Here is an 18964-nt window from a genome sequence, read left to right as displayed (position 1 = left end):
TTTTTATGTGCTCCTTTACGTTATCTCACATCTCTTTAAGGGCAGGTTTTTCGTCTTCAGGAGCCTGCCGAAAAACCTTCTTTAGTGTTCTCAAATCGCCTCTGAGTTCTGCAATTTCCCTTGAGCGCCTATTCTCTCCAGCATGCTGTGGGCCTTTGGTCTGTCTGTGCTCCATCCCAAAGCGCTCTACTCGACGAGGGCATTATATCACCCTTTTAAAAAATGTCCTTGAAAAAAAATTCTTCATGCCTTGAAATTACTTGAATGTAACTCGACACCCTTGCCTCATTTAGTATATGCGGTTCTATGAATATGCAAATGATCCCCACCTCCACTCACTCACAGCAGCTCAGAGATCCACTCATTGACGATCACACGTTGATCTGATTGGTTACAAGGTCATTCAAAAAGGGAAACCGACGCTGCCGGCACACAAACCATGAACAAAGCAGTGTGTGCTTACCGTTTTGAATATCAATCCTGCTAAACACTATCTTTATTCCACTTCGCTCATGTTAATATTGAAATATTCGCCAGCTCATGTTAATATTGAAATATTCGCCAAGGAACACTCAGGTAAGATGATGTAACATTAGAATAGCCTTCCATCTTCTATCTGTGTTTTGACTTCTTTGCTCGCTGTTTTGCTATTATTCTCGTGCACTGACTCGTTCACTAAGCTGAACAGCCAATCAGAGTTCTCTCTCTCACCGACGGCCCAACGCCGACTCAACATGTCGAATCGGCCGGAAAAAAGCAGACGACGACCAATTTCTGCCGACGGTGCGGAACACACGGGGAAAACTTTGTCGGCCGACGCACAAAAACTGCCTGACAGCCGTCCGTCAGCTTGGTGTGCCCCGGGCTTTAAGGAGAAAATACTCTGCAATGGTGTTGACTTAAAGCATATTAAAAACACCACATAAACATATGAACAACATTAAAGGCTTGATTTTCACCACAGGGGGACTTTAAGAAAGTGCTTTGGAACAACAATATGCATTGCTGGAATGTGTGTGACTTTACTTGATTTTGGATTGAATGGATGGAGGAGCCTACAGTAATGGCCAAAAGTGATGTCCGGAGAGTATATTTGCACAGTATTTGCTTTTAATCACACTTCAGGTTCTATTAAACAATCAAAATATGAAGATTATGTTTTATTGAGTTAAGGTTAAAATGACTAAATAATTTGATAAGAAAGGCAAACTCCAGTATACAATTAAATGTGTGTTTTATTTTATAATGCAAAAAAAGGCAATGTAATCAGTTATTAATATTTTATTGGTTCTCCCATGTTTTTGATTACAGCAGCCTTTCTCCTGCTGTGCATTGTGCATGCTTTTCAGCTTTGCAACTTCTTTCCAATCCTCCTTAAGTTCTTCCCAAAGTTGAGCTTCATTGGAAGAACTGCATGACTTATCACATGTTTTCAATGGCTTTAAGGTCAGGGGACTGAGGAGTTGAAGACAGTTTTGAACCATTATCATGTTGGAAAATACACATTTGAGCTCAAAACAGATCCTCTATTCTTGGCTACATTGTGTTCAGCAGGATCCCCAAGTATTGGTCCATTTTCAAAGTGCCAGCAACTTAGTAGATCTTTCCAACGCCTGCTGCAGACATGTGTCCCCAATGCCATTATGTTTTCCCATGCAATGCTTTATGGTGCCACGCATGCATTTGGTATTAAAACACTCCAGCAGTGTCAAAATATACAAATAATTCTTAAAAAATTACAATAATAAAAATATTATATTCAGTTGGATTTCAGGAAGTGTCTATGTATGAGATCATGTCAATAAAACCTTGTTAGTGAATACGGGGAAGTGAAACTTGTGACACGCTGACATTATCATTTGACACAAATGAGAAGTTAAGTTGCCTCGTTCCGCGTATTTCACCTAAAATTCATGAGAAGTAAGTCAGATTCTGGGTCTAACTGAAAGGCTATGAAGTTACGTCTGTGTGATAATATGCTGTTGGTTCTGATTCTGAGTATTGTTCAGATGAATTGGGTTTACTCTCAGGATCACCAATGGCCTCTTCACACAGTGTGCACCTCAGACAGACTCACGGTGACCTACAGAAGCTGCGGTGAGATCAGTGTCACACACACTGTCAGTGAGACATTTTTAACAGAAATTGATACTTTTATTCAGCATGGATGCATTAAATGGATCAAGAGTTACACTAAAGTAATTTTACAAATGATTTCTATTTCAAATAAATGCCGTGCTTTTGAACTAAATTGGTCAAAATAAATCTGAAAAAATTATCACGGTTTTCACAAAAATATTAACTGTTTTCGACATTGATGATAACCATAAATGTTTCTTGAGCATCAAATCATCATATTAGAATGATTTCTGAAGGATCATGTGACACTGAAGACTGGCGTAATGATGCTGAAAATACAGCTTTGATCACAATAATAAATTACACTTTACTATATTCACATAGAAAACAGCTATATTTAAAATTTACTATATTTAATGTATTTTTGATCAATGAAATGCAGCCTTGACTGTAAAAAATGACCGTGATTTTAACGGTCAAAGACTGTAAAAATATTACAGTGAAAAACTGTTAATTGGTTGACAGAAAGTTTCCTTACTATATATGGTAAACAACTGTGATAGATCTAACAGTACATTTAATGTAATTTTACTGTACAATACCGTAAATTTACCGTTAAGTTTTTGGAAGTGAAAAAGAACAAGTCATTGTATAATTTGCAGTGAAAAAACGTAAATTGACATTCCCATAATTCCCTGCGTGACACTTCACATTTGATGTATTTTTGTTGAAATAACTATGTTTCTTAATAGTTTTCTTAGTTTTTTCTAATCAGTTATGACATTAGGGTTTTATGTTACATTTAATGTTGTTAAATTAATGTTTATTGCATTTTTTTAATTTCATGTGTGTTACCATGATGGTGTTTAGTGTTTGTGTGAATGACACTGTGCAGCTTCTATATATTAATTTTAATTTTCTTGTGAACGAGCTGCTTGTGATGAGCATTAATTCATCATGTGATTTTCATCACCACTGTGACTGGTGGTTGTTAGTGTATAACTATGGTACAAAACAGATATTAATACTGCAATAGGTCAATCAATTAACATTATATCAGATGGTTAATTATGGTTTATTACTGTAAATTTAAGCAAAGTCTGTAAATTCTAAAATGTTGCTACCGTATTTTTTTACGGTAAATTTCTGGCAACCACAGCTGCCAGTATTTTACCGTAATGGTGTATACATTTATATGCACATTTCTGAATGTTTGTTATTTTTTTGATGTTTGATTGAGAGATGTCAATCATTTACATCAACTAATGACTTCTTATATTCAATTCAAACCGCTCAGTTTATCTTAAAATGTATTTCAAATTGCCTTTATCTTCTGATTTCATTGTCTCAGACCCTTTACAGGATGTAGGATTCACTTTCCTACCTTGCCCTAACAGTTTGACTGATCCTATGACTATCAGATTGGCCTTTATTCTGAGTAAGATTTTCATCTTTATTAATATTATCATTTCAGATGAATGAAATCAAGCCTAACTGTGTGTTCTCTTACAGGGCAGTCCATCGATGAGCTTTATTCATCAGTTGAGCTGCTGCTAAAAGACATCCATGTAATCAGTCGGGACGAACCCCTCTGTCTTCCTCATTTCCCACGGTTCACTTTTTGTGGAAGCAGGAGAGGAGGTGAGCACAGGAAGGTTTTGGTTGTGTTTGTCATTTTTATCATATTATTATAAGGAAAATGTATTTACTTTTAATTTCTCCAGAACTCATCACCATAGAATCATCATTTAAGTCAAAAGTAGACCTTCCTCTAAAGGTTTGGCTTTTACATTCCATTTAAACATCTATGCTTTTATTTACTGTGAGCACGGAACTGAAATGTCTTTATTGCATTATGTTTCTTCCACAGGGTGATTTTCATCTTAACCTACATGCAATAAATCAAGATGGCTTCCAGATTGTCTGCGTTAATGCAACTATTTCCATCCAGTAGTGATCCTTCAAAACTAGAGGACCTGTTCTTCAGAGTGTCTGTAGTGTATATTCTCACATTATGTTGAACTCAGACGTTATATTGCATTTCAGCAAAGGTGTTTAATCAAAGTTAATTGTGTTTGGGATATTATTGTTGTTTCTTCAAATGGTAATTGAGTGAATGTCAGCATGCATTCAGGATTTTTGCTGCTTTCAGATGATTTTATAATTTAGTTGTTTCGCCCTTTTCCCAGACCTTTTAATCTTAAAATAAAAAAAAAATAAAAAAACTATGGAATTAAAATCAACAATTCTTGCAGTATTTATTGTAAATGCTTTATCTGTGCGCATCATTATAATTCATGTTCCTGGTAATCTTGAATCAGAATAAGTTCCTCTTGCAGCATCTCGTCTCTTCTCTGATGACGAGGGCGGGGCTTTAACCTGTCACTCACATCATGAGATCAGCCAATAACAAACCACAAACATCAGAATCAAGTCTTGAACAAGTAATTTGTTCTTGTTCCAGAAGTGTTTCACTCAGATGCTAGTTAGAGTAGGCAAAAAAATACTATGGTATTTTTTTGTTTCATGCCAAAAAAAAAAAAAAAAAAAACGATTTAGCCAATATTACATGTTGAAAGCTATGATCTGAACAAAGAGTGAAAAAACCCAAACCATTTGAATATTTATTTTGGAAAATATTTGTCATTAATTGTGACTGTGCCAGTTTTATGGAAGTAAAATAATGACAAATGTTTTTAAAATAAAAAAGCTAGTTGAATTGCACTACTTCAAAAAAAAAAAATGCATTGCATTAACCCTGCTTGCATTATTTTTAATGCATTGTATTTTTAGGGCTTGCATTTGTATGGGCTGACATTTAACATGGTTGTAGGCTATATTTGAGCTGTGAATATTTCAATTAAAAACATTTCAAACACATTTTCATTATTAAAAATTCAATAATCCATGTTCACCTTTCAGATTTCACTTCCAAAATATTCATTCTGTTTAAAAATACAAACTATAATATTCAACAGACGCTTCGCTTCCACAAATTCAGTGGTTCAAATTCGACAGAAATTTCAACATTTGACATCCGGGAACGGCAGGAATGTCAGTAGATTGCCGATTGATAATCTCCTGTTAGTCGGTTCACCAGCAGGGGGCGCACGCGGCTGTTGAAGAAGAGAACTATAGAGCAACGGGTGAGAGAGTCATTCATTCATAAAAACGGATTAAAAACCAATGAAAACAAGCATTTTTATTTCAAAAACATTTGCCATTATTTTACTTCCATACAGTTTTGCCCAGAATAAATCTTATTAATAGCCTGTGTGAAGTGAATATAATTATTATGTTTTATTTTCAATAAAGCTTTAATTTCTTCAAATTATGGGAAAAATTTGAATTCTGTCTTTTTAGGATGCTTAAAATGCTATATTTTATTATTATTATTTTATTTTTGCTATGAAGTTATCCATAGCTAGACAGAAAAAAAATATGCCATTTTATTGCAAATATGATTTCCATCATAGAATTAAAAAAATTAAACACAATGCACAGTTTGAGATGGGGTGGGAATGACACTGCATTGGAAATGTTTCCTGACCTTCTCCTGCTATGCATGTATACGCCATATATCATCAAAATCTGTACGTTTTGAATGCTTATATCTTCTAAATGTGAATTCTGTCATTGTTTTGGAGCAAACTATGGGTTTCATCCGGTCCCTTTCCACAGGTGTATTAATCAAGCACAATGCAGTCTGCATTCATAATCTAGGTGCTTGATTTTATACACCTGTGGAAAGGCACCGGATGAAACCCATGAATAGATAACAGTAAGGCTAACATATACTAAAAATAACTAAAAACATATACCAAAAATTGGGAATGCATGGGTGCTTTAAGTGTTTTTTTTATTATATAAACAAAAACAAAAATGTTATGCATCACACACTAAATATAATTTCCACACAGAAGTTTCGCGCGCAATTCTGACTGTCACCAAGAGATGGAGACATGAACTCTTCTGATCGCTCCGCTGAGCAACATCTCATTTCTGCCGCTTCAGTCACATCTTCTCTCATCTTCTCTCATCACTGCTGAGGATTGAACTATTCATCTGGATTCCCCTTTAAAAACAAACATACAAATTATGTGTTGTATTGTTTATGTGTTGTAACATTTTTTTACCGTGAACGCATGGAAACAAAGTTGATGCAATCAACTGATGCAATTACCGGTGACTAAAGTGAAAAGTGGAACGTTTTTTAAGTTTCACAAAATATTAGACGCCATATTTAACAGCAAACAACACAAACCGCAAAGTTTCTGCTCTTTCATGATGATAACACACAAATTTATCACATGCCGACTATTCATGAGGAGTGATGCGACCTGATAACGACATACAGACCTAATGTATATGCATGAAATATTAAACAGGCAGATCTGGTTGTGTGAAGTGTCTTCTCCTGTCCTCAGAGATTAGATCGGCCTCCTTCCTCATTTCACATACATTCCTACTTGCTTCTTTTCTCGTCATACAGACCAGAACTTCCATCATGAAAGAAAATACTGGACGCATCACATGCATTTAGAAAGTAAACTTCACTTTTTGAAATGAGAAAATGCAAAGCCAGCTTGGGAATGTCATTTACTTCAGTCAGTGCTTGAAAACACGAGCTAATTCTCATCACACCGCTGTTTTCATTCATAAAACAAGTGAGGCCATTATAGCATGTGGTCAAACTAGCATTAGCTGACAACTTTAGAAGGATCAAACGTAAAAGTTTTGGGCCATTTAAAGAGACTAGGCCTGGAAACTTACGAAAAATAAGTTTAGTCGAGTTTGTTATTCTTTTAAACTAAAAATAAGAAAGCATACTTTCAGTCTACTTAGAAATATATTTAAAATTGCACTTATAGTATATTTGGCCTATAATCTTTTGTTCGAGATATAATTAAAAGTATAATTAAGTATACATGCCTGTTTACTCTTTTGATTGGGTAGCATATTAAATACTTTTTCACAAGAAACAATTGCATTGCTTATGCAAATGTAAAATAACGTGATCATCAAACATTAAACACCTAAATAGGAAAATAGTATATACTTAAAGTGCAAAAATAATAAATAAAATATTATGAAAACTATAAGTGTGACGCTGTTCACTTAAAGAAAACTACTAAATTAGTCGTTTACTGAGAGTATACTACAAAGTCTACTTTCATAAACTTAAAAATGTCCTATAAGTATTTGACTATAGTAAACTATCAGTAGGCTTTACAAACACTTTGCAGTACAAACAAAAAACTTAGTTGTAAACTAGCTGTGTACTCAAAGTTTAAAGTATATGTAAAAGTATACTTTATACACTAAAAAGTGGCCAATTCAGTCCCAAGTTGCATTGAAACAGTACATTTACACTTCTAGTACACTGATATTATTATACTTACTGCATAAAGTATACTTAAAAATATACTTTAACTTTATTTAAGGTATGTTCATTTAATATATTTTTTTAGCAATGCATTACAATAGTTTCCTTGATTAACAGGTTGAAAAATCAACAACAGTTTAACTTTGTAAAGCATCAAACAGTGGTTAGACATGGGCTTAACCCATAAGCATGTTCATTTTATCTAGTCGACATTTGAAGTGGATCAAAAAAGTCCATCAAAGTTGTCCTATAGAAGGCAAGAACGGGTATTGTTCATAATTCATGCATAACTTTGATGAAAGGTTTGGATCCACTTCAAATGTTGACTAGGCTAGGCTTCTGTATATTACAATGAGGACGAATCACAGACGTTTCAGTGGCTGATAAATACACAAATGTCAATACATTTAGTCAGTACACGCAAATAAAGGTATAATTGGCATTCGTGGTTTCATAAAGAACATTGAACATCCATGTTTTTTTATTCACTGAAATATTACTTTGGGAATCCAAGACACATTTGAATCAATATTGGTGTTTATTAATAAACAGATTACTGGAGGAATTGTTTGCGCCCACAGTAACCGAATCCAGGGATCAGCACAACAAACGACTGTTAGCCGAGAGGCATCCTTCACCATAGGAAACCTGTTTTTTCACTTCTTCTCCAACCACCCATGCCTTTGAAGAAGCTGAAACCTGCCAATGTACTAGCATGTGCTTATTGAAGAACTGCCTTAAATTTGACATGCAAATGGCCGTTTTATAGATGTGCTGCAAATTGCTCCAAATCGGAGTGCAGTCGTGCAAAAAGCATGAGAGTTCAATGTTGTTCACATCTGTTTCTCGTCCATAAAGAGCATCATAAAGCAGTCGCCGTCACTCGTCCAGCTCAGGCCTTCCGGTATAACCTGCATGATTATGTGGTTTTCATCTGTAAACCGTGCCCGTTATGTGCCGGGATGGCTCTGAGTTGCTGTCCTCAGACTGCACTGCTGAGGTATTCTCTCAGGCTCGTTCACTGAGGATAAAGGAAACCTTTTGTTGCTGTGAAAGGTTGTTCCCTAGCAACAGGGTTGCATTTGGAAGCCTAGGTAACGGTCAATAAATAACATCATTCTCAAGTTTCGGCTAGTTTGGAGATGGAGGTCTCGCTGCATCTTGTCTTACTTTGTGTGCCGTGTAGATTTGTAGGCCTTTCAGCTCAACCTGCCGTTCGGTGTAGGTGTAGTTTACATGATAATGAAAGAAATGGACCATAGCTTTAATCGCTTATTAACATATCTGACCAGTGAAACTGAAGTATTGTTCTTTTCTGGAGGCGGTCCGCAAAGATGCATTGCTTGAGCGCTGAAACAACCAATGATAAACTTCTCAAACCAGTTATTCATTGACCCATGAACTGCAGCAGCAAAACTCCGGACACATTCAGAACTGTTCTGCTGGAGAGCAAATGCAAAAATATATACTTGTTTTGTCTTGTTCAATATGTGCAAACACAGCTGACACAAAATGTCGTCGCGTTACTAATCGATCAGAATTACAGAATGATAGTCGGTCGATTATAATATCCAGTCTCAGAGGTTGCCGGTGTAATCGGGACAGGTTTGGCCGGTCGAACACCCTGAGCTCTGAGTTTTAGAGGGGTTTTGGACACTTATTTTAGCTGACCAGCAGGGAGACAAGCTTAAAGACCAGTTAAAACCAGTTTAACACCAGCTTAGCCAAGCTGGAAGACCATCTTAAACCAGCCTAGACTGGTTTTAGCTGGGGTTTTTTCAGCTGGGTGGAGTTGATACTGTATTTCCTTAATATCCTGCTATCAGAGTCAGGAGGAATGTGCAGCTTTAACCACTTTAACAGACACAACCTTATGATTGATAAAACCATCATGTGGGGCATTTCTCGAGCCTTTTGAAGTTTTAGTTCTCATTACATGCCAGACTAAATTATGGCTAACTTATTAACTTTTAACTCTTATTCTTTAAAGTGATTCCTTCTTTGTCATTTAATCTGAGTATTTTTTGTTTACGTTGTTGTCCATTATGTTATTTGTGGTGCCAATAAAACACTATAAAATATCAATATAGACTAGTGCAACTAATAATAAAAAATAATAATAATAATGTGTATTCTTTATATTTTATTAATTTACAAATATTTGTTTTATTATTGATGTTTAATTAATGAGTCTTTCAAACCAGATGGTATACTGTTAATGTTGGTAATTTGCAAAGATTTACAATAATAATAATAATATTTGTATTGTTTATATATATATATATATATATATATATATATATATATATATATATATATTGATGTTATTTTTTCATTAATATTTCTGTGAGTTCCTAGCCACATGGGATAATGCAAATACAGATAATTTGCAAAGATGTACTACTATACTACTTTTATTTTTTAAATCTTTGTTTTACCTTTCTTCGCAAATTAGTCTGTATATTTGATCCTTGTTGTATACTGTACACTGTAAAAAATTATGATCAATAAGTTATGACAACATATGTTTTTTACATTGCTTTAACTCATCAAAATAAGTTAAGCATTTTTTTAAATAAGTTTTAGGCTACAAGATCCAACTCATCTTTTAAGTCAGTTTAATGTAAGTTGAAATGACTTAAGCATCCAAGTTGATTGTACTTTGAAACAACTTTGACAAATAATTACAAAGAAATGGCAAGTCACACAATTAATAAAATTTGCAATTTTGAGTAAAAAGACTGAAATATTGTAAATCTTTGCATACATTTTTTTTTCAGTGTTCTGACATGATATACATGTTGATACAGATACGATGCGCTTATCATTTATATTGTTTATATTTAATTTATTTGCAATATTAAATTTTTTGATGGTTAATCAATTGATTATTTTTGTAACTACATGGGATCATGCTAATAGAGATAATTTGAAAAAATGTACTATATTATTATGTGTTGCCTATGTGATGCTGTTTTCTCTTTTTGTGTTCTGTGTGACATTGTAAAGCACATTGGTCAACTTGTGTTATTTTAATTGTGCTATATAAATAAAGTTGCTATTGCTATACTACTATTATTATAATTGAATATGACATATATAATATATATAATATTTTATTTTATTTTTGTCTAACATAATTTTGCACCTTTCTATGTCAATTTTAATCTTTGGAAAGAAACTTTCATGTGTCTTCCAATACCCACATTCAGTTTAAGTGTGCTTTTATAATAGTTTTGAAAGTATTTGTGAAAAGAACAGGGTGACTTTAGTGTGTGTGTGTGTGTGTGTGTGTGTGTGTGTGTGTGTGTGTGTGTGTGTGTGTGTGTGTGTGTGTGTGTGTGTGTGTGTGTGTGTGTGTGTGTGTGTGTGAATGATGCTTGTGTGTGTCGGCAGCTTCAGTAACGCGCGTCCCCTTGGAGACTAGAGCAGGAGCAACACGTGACACTCCGCCTTACTGATCAGCTTTAGAGGAGAGAGAGAGAGAGAGAGAGAGAGAGACGCAGTAATAAGCGTTTTCCTCTCTCCTCCCTAAAGCATCTCGGCGTGGGGGGGATTTGGGAGAGTGAGTGGGGAACTCAAACGCAAAGTTGACGAACTTTGCACATCTTTTACGAACGCCATTTTGATTCCTCTCCGGAACAACTTTTGCAGCTTCTTTTTTTTTCTTCTTCTCTCTCTCCTCAGCTCATCACCACCACCATCATCATCATCATCATCATGTCTCGGCGAAAGCAACCCAACCCCAACAAAGTCAAACGTAAGTTAACTCGGCTCTCCTTAAAACTCTGCTGTATTGCTGTTGTGTGTTTATTTGATGTGTTTTAGCTTGGAGTCAGAGACAGAGTTAAAGTTAATGTGGAGTTAGAGGACACTTTTTTTCCCAACTTCAGCTTCCTCGTTGCGCGAGACCTGATGCTCACGCGCACAGCCCAAACCTGCCCCAAACAACTCCGTTTCTCTAAGACATCGGCTTGTTTCGGTGCACACAACTTTCTGTTGGTCTTTAACAACTTTTTAACGCTGTATGGAAGTTGTTGCATGCGGTGATGGGGTTGAAAGTCTGTTGCTGTTAGCTAGCGTTAAGCTAACGCGCTGCTGTCGCGCGGAGCATCTCATCTCGCGTGCACTTTGATCGCTTCGGCTCGAGCTGCTTCTGCCATGATAGTTGTCGACCATTAAAAATGTCGTTTTTAATACATATCACTTGTTTTTGTTTGTTTGTTTGTTCGTTCTACTTCGACAACAACCTGTTGCGTCACAAAGTTTGTTCATCTGTTTAAGGATGGCCTGTATTTGATCACGAAACCGTTCAGGTAACTTGGTTGCAGTTTGAGTAACGTATATAAAAAAAAAAAGTCGGTTCGTTTTATCGTCGAAAGCGTGTCGTTTGTCACATTATTAGGATTGGTTAAGATGTGCATCATCAAAGTAAGCATATTAGGGGTTTAAATGTTGTTTTAAAGTGTTTCTGCAAGTTTTATTGAAAGTTTGTGGAGAACTGAAGGAATGGATGAGCCCGCTCGGTCTCTCGGGAGACGGGCAGCAGAGCTCGCGCTGGTTAGATAATGGTTGCTAGGCATTTGTGTTCCGTCTCTTTTCCGCCCCTCCTCGGTGAGGCAGAAACTTCAGGAGAGCCCGAGGTAAACGTGGCAAATTCCCTCTCCACTTTTTGTGCATCCTTCTCCTTCTCCTTATATGCTTTTTTTGCATGCTTTTTGCAGAGTTATGCATTAAAAAAAAGTAATCTAGTTATTAGTATTTAAAGGGGATAGTTTGTTCAGAAATGAAAATTCTGTCATCATTTGCTCACCCTCAAGTTGTTCCAAACTTTTATACATTTCATTGCTCTGCTGAACTTAAAGGAAGAATGTTTGTGAATGGGCCACCATTGACTTCCATAGTATGGAAAATAAAGGATGACAGAATTTTCATTTTTGGGTGTACTATCCCTTTAAGCAATGGTTGGCACGAGGCCTCTGGTAACCAGAGTTATGGTAAAATACACTACATCAGCAACATTTGTGAGTGACATTTTGCTCGATCAATATGAAGTGATGGGTAAAATTGGCTAGTTATTTGTTGTACATTAATGAACATGTGGAATTCTGAGCACATGAATGATCTAGCGAAGTTGTATTTACAAGTGGGAAACTCTTGTAATGCTGATTTGTGAGGTTGAAAGGGGCTGGTCGATTCGATACATTGCAGAAATAATCTGATTTGTAATTTATAGAGTATCAGTGAGCTGTAGCAAATAATGTGTCACTCAACTTTCTTGGTTTGTGTCACATTTAGTTGCATTTAGATACCATAGATAAATAAGAAATATAAATGAATATTTTCCATTATTTTTTTACTTGGGTGTAGGCCTAATTAAATAATGAACCATAAACCGTACACTGTAAAAAAAAGTTCCTGCCTTACATTAGGTACAGTCAACTTGGATGTTTAAGTCATTTCAACTTAAATTACATTAAATTGACTTAACTTATTTTAATTTTGTATAACTAAATAAAAGATTAGTTTTTGATGAGTTAAAGCAATGTAAAAACATTTCATAACTTCATATAATTTTTTTACAGTGTAACAAACACGCATGACTTTTGAGTGTCACCAAGTAACACTAAAACAGAAAAGACAATCTGGAACAAGCGTATACGAGTGACACGGAGCAACGGAGACTTCTGTAATCACTTGGCTCCAGCTCCACTCCAGGTTTTCCATTCTGCGCTCCCCGCACACAAGAGAAGCTGCTCCGACTTTCACAACACCCGTTCCCTGCTCCGCTTCCACTTCACGCCACTTATATTCCCTGGTCTGGAGTGGACTGGTACTACAAATAATCAAAAGTCCAATTACTGCTCAACCAATCACATTAGGCCACCAAAACTAGTTTTTGGGGGGGTCGTGGCAAATAAAGATGTTTCCCTTTGCCTCTTGGGCCTTCTTTTTTAAAGGACGGGAGGAGAGGACAGATCCGGATGAGAGGTTCACATTCCATTACGAAATTCAACACTGTAGACGAGCAGCGAGTCGAGACAGTTGATCACTTCTCAGACATCATGCCTTCTCTCCATCTCTAAATATAAGATCTTATACGACCCTTTAAAATAAAAGCCCCCTCTGATGTATTTAGCTGGACCATAAAGATGACAGAACGCACATTTTCTGTGCCTTTTCCTCAAATGAAGGATGTGAGAGTTTGGCAGAGAATAGCCATGTTACGAGCAGGGCCATACGGAGGCCTTGCAGCCAGTATTAAAGGATCAGCTTGATGATGTTGTGGCTAAAGAAGGAGGATGTTTCCATGTAGTTTTGTTTTGTTTCTTCTTTGGTCTAATAGGAAAGTTTGCACTCATATTTGTTCTTTTTTTATTTTTGAGATGCATTCTAGAGTTTCTGAAGTATGCAGTTGCTCTTTTTTTTGTTTTGTTTTTTGTTCTCCGGGCTATGCTAATGGAGTTTGTGAAGTGTTTTCTTACTGTTTTTCACATGCAAGCTCTAGTGGATCAGATCCCAGAGGAAACGGAGAACTATATGGGAAGTTTTCAGATTCCATTTTAGTTCCCAGTGAAGAGAATCCCATGCATAACGTCCCAGTGTGAATTTCTTTTCATCCTTTACTTATCAAACCCCTGAAAATCTTGGTGTCCTGTCCCTCTTGGGATTTCTCTAGGGATAATTAAAAGTATATCACCCTCTCTCGGGTCTCAGTGAGTGTCCTGGGTATTGACATTATCTAAATTCATTATAGTAATTCCCAAGATACCCACACAGCAGACCTCGGGTTGTGGCTGCCAAACGATAAACACTTTACAGCACTGCTTTGCGTCAATGACCTCCTCAGATTTACATTTCACTTTATTTGATTGTCCATCTTAAATAGTCGGACCATTGTACCTCGAATGCTTTGTAAATAATTGATCTCAGATTCAATTAGCGTTTTAACTTTATAGCTAGTAATGTTAGGCAGCTGTACCTGGTTAATTCTTATACATCCATTCATTCAAGTTGTTTTGATGTGCATCTTAGTGGTTTTATCGGTTACTAATACTATTGAAGTCTAAATGAGACCTTACACGTGTGCATTTAGGGACCTGTGTAGTGGAGGTCCTGTTATCCTGATGGAGAGAGACCTGCTTTTGGCCTTCGGGCAGAATTGGTTGCCCCTTTGGCTCCCAGGCTATATTTATCCTGCCTTTTTTAGATAAGATTATATTCCATCCCTCTGTGTGGTGTGTAGCGGAGGGACACAGCAGGAGAACCACTTGGGTGGAGTGAGAGATGGAGGAAATGAGCCCTAAGGTGTATTTGGAGTTTTCCCCCACACAAATTGGGTGTTTATCCATAAATATTAGGATGCTGTTGTATAAGTATACACACTTAACATCTCACAAAATAACTAGATAATCAATTAGAAAAGCACAGTCTAGAATGACGGGAGTTGCAGAGTTGTGTATCTGATTGTTTCAAGGGTTTGTTGATGGTATTAGATCACAGATTAACTTGTGTTTTATTAAAACGAGTGGCTTATTTTAGAGCGACATGGGCATGCTTCTGTCGGGACGGCCCTAGAATAGTGTTGGGTGCTGATATTTTAGCCCCCGGCTATATTTGTGGTTGTCCAGGACTGCAAGTTGATCGTAGAACAATTGCCACCAATGGTCTCTCTACGATCAACTTCGGTGTACGATGCTTTTGGGTAATGCGGCCCTGATTGAAGTCCCTGCCTATTGTTTAACGCAGTCGTAAAAATGCATATATTTCATGAATGCTGCTCTGCCGCCTCCTCACCGTGGCTCATTATCGTTAGAGGTGTCAAATATGGGATTGAAAGCTTAACCTCAAAAATTCAACCAATCCTCTCTGTGATTGCAGGAGATTGCTGTCATGGCCCACACAGGCAGCACTTATCTTTGGCTGTGAAAACATGAAAAACATGTTTGGTTCAGTAACAGCGAAGCTGCTGAAAAACTAGCAGCTGCAATTGATATAGTTCAAAACAACAATTCATATTGATTAAATTTGAGCAACGATTCCATTTAAATTGTAAAAAAAAACACAATTCAAAATGACTTGAACTACTTTTGCTAAGACAAGCATGTCTATTATTCTTTTCTTCCCTATTGTGACGTATAGGGAACTTGTTTTTGTCTGTGGGGAATTGATTGGATGGTTGTGGTTTGCTATTGGCTGATCTAATGTGAGTGACAGGTTGCCCCGCCCTCGTCATCAGAGAAGAGAAGAGGGAGGGGAAGTTATGTTGATGAAAGATTACGAGGCACAAGAATATAAAAAACAGATGTGCACGGATAAATCACTTATTATAAATACTGCAAAATTCCGTTAAAGAACAAGAATTGCCAATTTTGATTCCATGATAACTTTAAAACCTTAACCGTAAGTATCGAACATGGCTAGTTTTGTATGATGCCTCGAAACATGTGGCTTGTAGAGGAGAGATGTTCTGGTACACCTTTTCAGATGATTGTTCTCTGACTGAAAAATCCCAGACTGGAATTGTCTAAAAACCAGAAAGAAACCAATCGAAACTCTAGCAACTGCATAACAGCGTAATAAAAAACACTTAGCAACCATGTAGCAATGCCATGGCAACCACCCACAACATCCTACCATTGTGGGCCACGGATATACACCGCGAGAACACCCTAGCAACTGCATAGCAACGGTCTAAAATCCACTTTAGCGTTCACAAAGGAACATGTTGAAAAACACTCAATATAGTAGCAACCACATAGCAATCAAAACCCGTTAGAAAAAAAGACAGAACACCTGCATAACAATGTGTTTTTTAATCTAGTATTAATTGGCTGTTGGTTTTACTGAAAAGTTTCATTCAAGTGACTGATTGCCATGCTTTATAGGACTGTGGAGAATCTTTCATCAGAGCACTGACCCAATCATTCGCCGTGTTTAGCAGTCATCAGGCTAATGGGCCATAAGGCTGAATGCATCTTTGTGGCTTTTGACGACGCATCAGAAACACCCTGTTATTGCAGCCAGTCTTATCACCTTCCCCGGCTTCTCCCCCGAGCCGTTCCAACCAGCAAATAAAGTTAGTATTTGCTAAGAGTTCAAAGTCTAACCCAACGGCTATCACCGATGTGAAAGAATGCCACAATGGAGGACAGGAGGGAAGAAAGGGAGGCCGGGAAAATGGAGGTCCAGCAAAGCTGAACGGAGGAGATGAGAGGAAAGACGGGAAGTGAAACTTGCCTCTTCTCTGAGGTGGAGGGGAAAGAGATGAAGGAAGTGTTCGAACAATAGCGAGTTTAGCAGCACGACTGTTTTCCCTCTCTGAGATTCAGACTAGTGATTTTAACACCACCGTCCCTGTATTTACTGGCACTTTATCCTCCACGTAACTTTTTTTCTCCCCCCAACTCTCCTGTCTTGTTTCCTATAGTGTTTAAACTGAAGTCATAATGGACAATTCTTGTTTTTAATTGAACATTGCAGTATTTATTATAAATTATTTATTCGTGCACACTGCACATCATTATTTGGGTAACGCTTTACAAGAAGGTTCATTAGTTAACTACCTTAGTAACTAGGAATGAACAATTCTACAGCATTTATTAATCTTAGTTAATATTCATTTCAACATTTACTAATACATTATCAAAATCAAAGGTTGTATTTGTTAGCATTAATTAATGCACGGTGAACTAAAATCTGAATAAACAGCTGTATTATTTAACTAACATTAACAAAGATTAATAAATACTGGAACAAATGTATTGATCATTGTTAGGTCATGTTAGTTGATACATTAACTAATGTTAACTAAAGTTTTACCATTATTTTTTTATTCATAATTGAACTTCCACTCCCTTTTTGCAGCAACATCTCTATTAATCTCTGATGATGTGTTTAATGGCGCGAGGGCGGGGCAACCTGTCACTCACATTAGATCCACCAATAGCAAACCACAACCATCCAATCAATACTCAAAACTCAATGGAAAAAAAAATAAAGTCCCGCACTACAATTTTGGGGTTTCACTGTTTAACTTGGTTATACGTCACAGTAAGGAAATAAATAACTATCGCAACTTGTGTCTCATGCCGAGTTTAAGTGCTGTCGTAGAGTGGGCCGACTGATGTACAGCCTCTTTTTCTGTCTCAGCTCTCGTTTGCTCTCTCAAGCCTGAAGCTCGCGCTCTCCCTCCCTCTTGCTGACTAAACAGTTTTGTCAGCTGGCAGTTGCTCGCAGGATTTGCGATAGCTTCTGGAGGCTGGGACGAGGGGGAGGGTGGTACTCACAGGCAGCACTTGTTGCTTAGTGGAGCTGGCCGAGAGAGAAAGAAAAGAAGGGAGGGAAGAAAGGGTGGAACAGACAAGACGAGGGTGGTTGCAGAAAGGAAAAAAAGAGGCTAGCAGCATCGCACAACCAGTTTCTGTCCAGACTACGTGTGGAACGCAAATTAGGGGTGTAACAATAGCCTATATCGTGTCGCAATTCATCTCAATACAAAAATGCAACAATATGTACTGTGGATAGTTCACCCATGAAAATAATTTTTTTCAGTTTTCAGAGTTTTAGTGTCAGTACTACATTATGTTGAATATAATGTATAATAATACAATGGGGGAATATTTATGGTTCCTGATAATGCCAAATGTTGTTACCAGTAAAAAGTGGCTTACATTATTTTAAATAAATCTAGTCAGTGACCAAGTGCAAGCATATTCGTCTAAAATAATACTGTATTTTCAGCTTCAGAATCATGTATATTTTTGGTGTCTCTTTTGTCCTGTGCATTGGGTTTCCAACACCAAGTCCAAGCCTATTCATTTTACACCCACAATTTAATACCAAATTTAGCATTTTAATCAACAGCACATCTTTTGTTAACCCTTTATCATCACTCTTGGAGTAATCGCAATAATATCGTATCGTGAGTTCAGTATCGAATCTTGACATGAGGGTATCGTTACACCACTAACGCGAATGATACACTGCATACACTGTGTCGTCTTGAGTTGGGACTCCTTGTGACCCAAAAAGGGTATTTTGTTGCGGCTTAACAATGTGTGGCGCAACGCATATTCTGCATCTGACACGTTTGAAGACATGCAGACAGGCCTTTGTGTAAACAGCGCAAATCTGGTCTGGCGCTAATCGAAAGCCAAGAGGTGGCTGTTTGCTCCCGTCTGCCACCTTGCCACTCGACAGACAACAAATATAGCCTTCAAGGATGAGCTGCCCTAATGACATCTTACCTGGCAGCCACAGTGCATGCTGGGAAAAGATGTAATCCTGAGATGCAGCTCGGCAAACATGACGTTGACCACAGATCTGTTGGTGACGTTTATGGTCTTTGTTGTCATTTTTTGTGTTGCTCATACTGTCCAAGAGTAATATTGGGTGTGATTTATCTTTAAGACATTTTGTTTACCAAATTAAATAATCCTGGCACCGTGACGGCAATTTTTGCGTGTGCCTCACTCCCATTTCCTTTGTTTCTTTTAG

General features: G+C 37.1%; 2 protein-coding genes across 4 annotated transcripts in view; both read left to right on the top strand.

Moving 5' to 3' along the window:
- Window positions 1-1863: 1863 nt before the first annotated feature.
- On the top strand, window positions 1864-4959 carry ly86 (lymphocyte antigen 86). Its single transcript, XM_082183854.1, has 5 exons — window positions 1864-2097; window positions 3431-3517; window positions 3592-3720; window positions 3804-3856; window positions 3950-4959. Exons 1-5 carry the CDS (start codon window positions 1953-1955, stop codon window positions 4031-4033), a joined length of 498 nt encoding a protein of 165 aa, XP_082039980.1. The 5' UTR covers window positions 1864-1952; the 3' UTR covers window positions 4034-4959.
- Window positions 4960-10937: 5978 nt separating this feature from the next.
- Window positions 10938-18964, top strand: part of rreb1a (ras responsive element binding protein 1a) — a 52539-nt gene continuing 44512 nt past the window's right edge. For all 3 annotated transcript variants that reach the window (XM_082184298.1, XM_082184299.1, XM_082184300.1), the window contains exon 1: window positions 10938-11225. In XM_082184298.1, the coding sequence (XP_082040424.1) occupies window positions 11186-11225 (40 nt within the window). In that variant the 5' untranslated portion in view covers window positions 10938-11185. The remainder of the gene's footprint in view (window positions 11226-18964) is intronic.

This window comes from Leuciscus leuciscus, assembly GCF_965113295.1.
Source record: "Leuciscus leuciscus genome assembly, chromosome: 11".
Taxonomy (NCBI): Eukaryota; Metazoa; Chordata; class Actinopteri; order Cypriniformes; family Leuciscidae; genus Leuciscus; species Leuciscus leuciscus.
Note: the sequence above shows the minus strand (reverse complement) of the source record. Positions and strands in the feature narration are given on the sequence as shown.

What these genes read in the sequence shown, in the direction of transcription:
- ly86 (XM_082183854.1), top strand. Translation starts at nt 1,953, where the DNA reads ATGAAGTTACGTCTGTGTGATAATATGCTGTTGGTTCTGATTCTGAGT. An exon ending in TTGTGGAAGCAGGAGAGGAG is followed by an intron (nt 3,721 to 3,803) that starts GTGAGCACAGGA and finishes TAATTTCTCCAG; the next exon opens with AACTCATCACCATAGAATCA. An exon ending in AAGTAGACCTTCCTCTAAAG is followed by an intron (nt 3,857 to 3,949) that starts GTTTGGCTTTTA and finishes TTTCTTCCACAG; the next exon opens with GGTGATTTTCATCTTAACCT.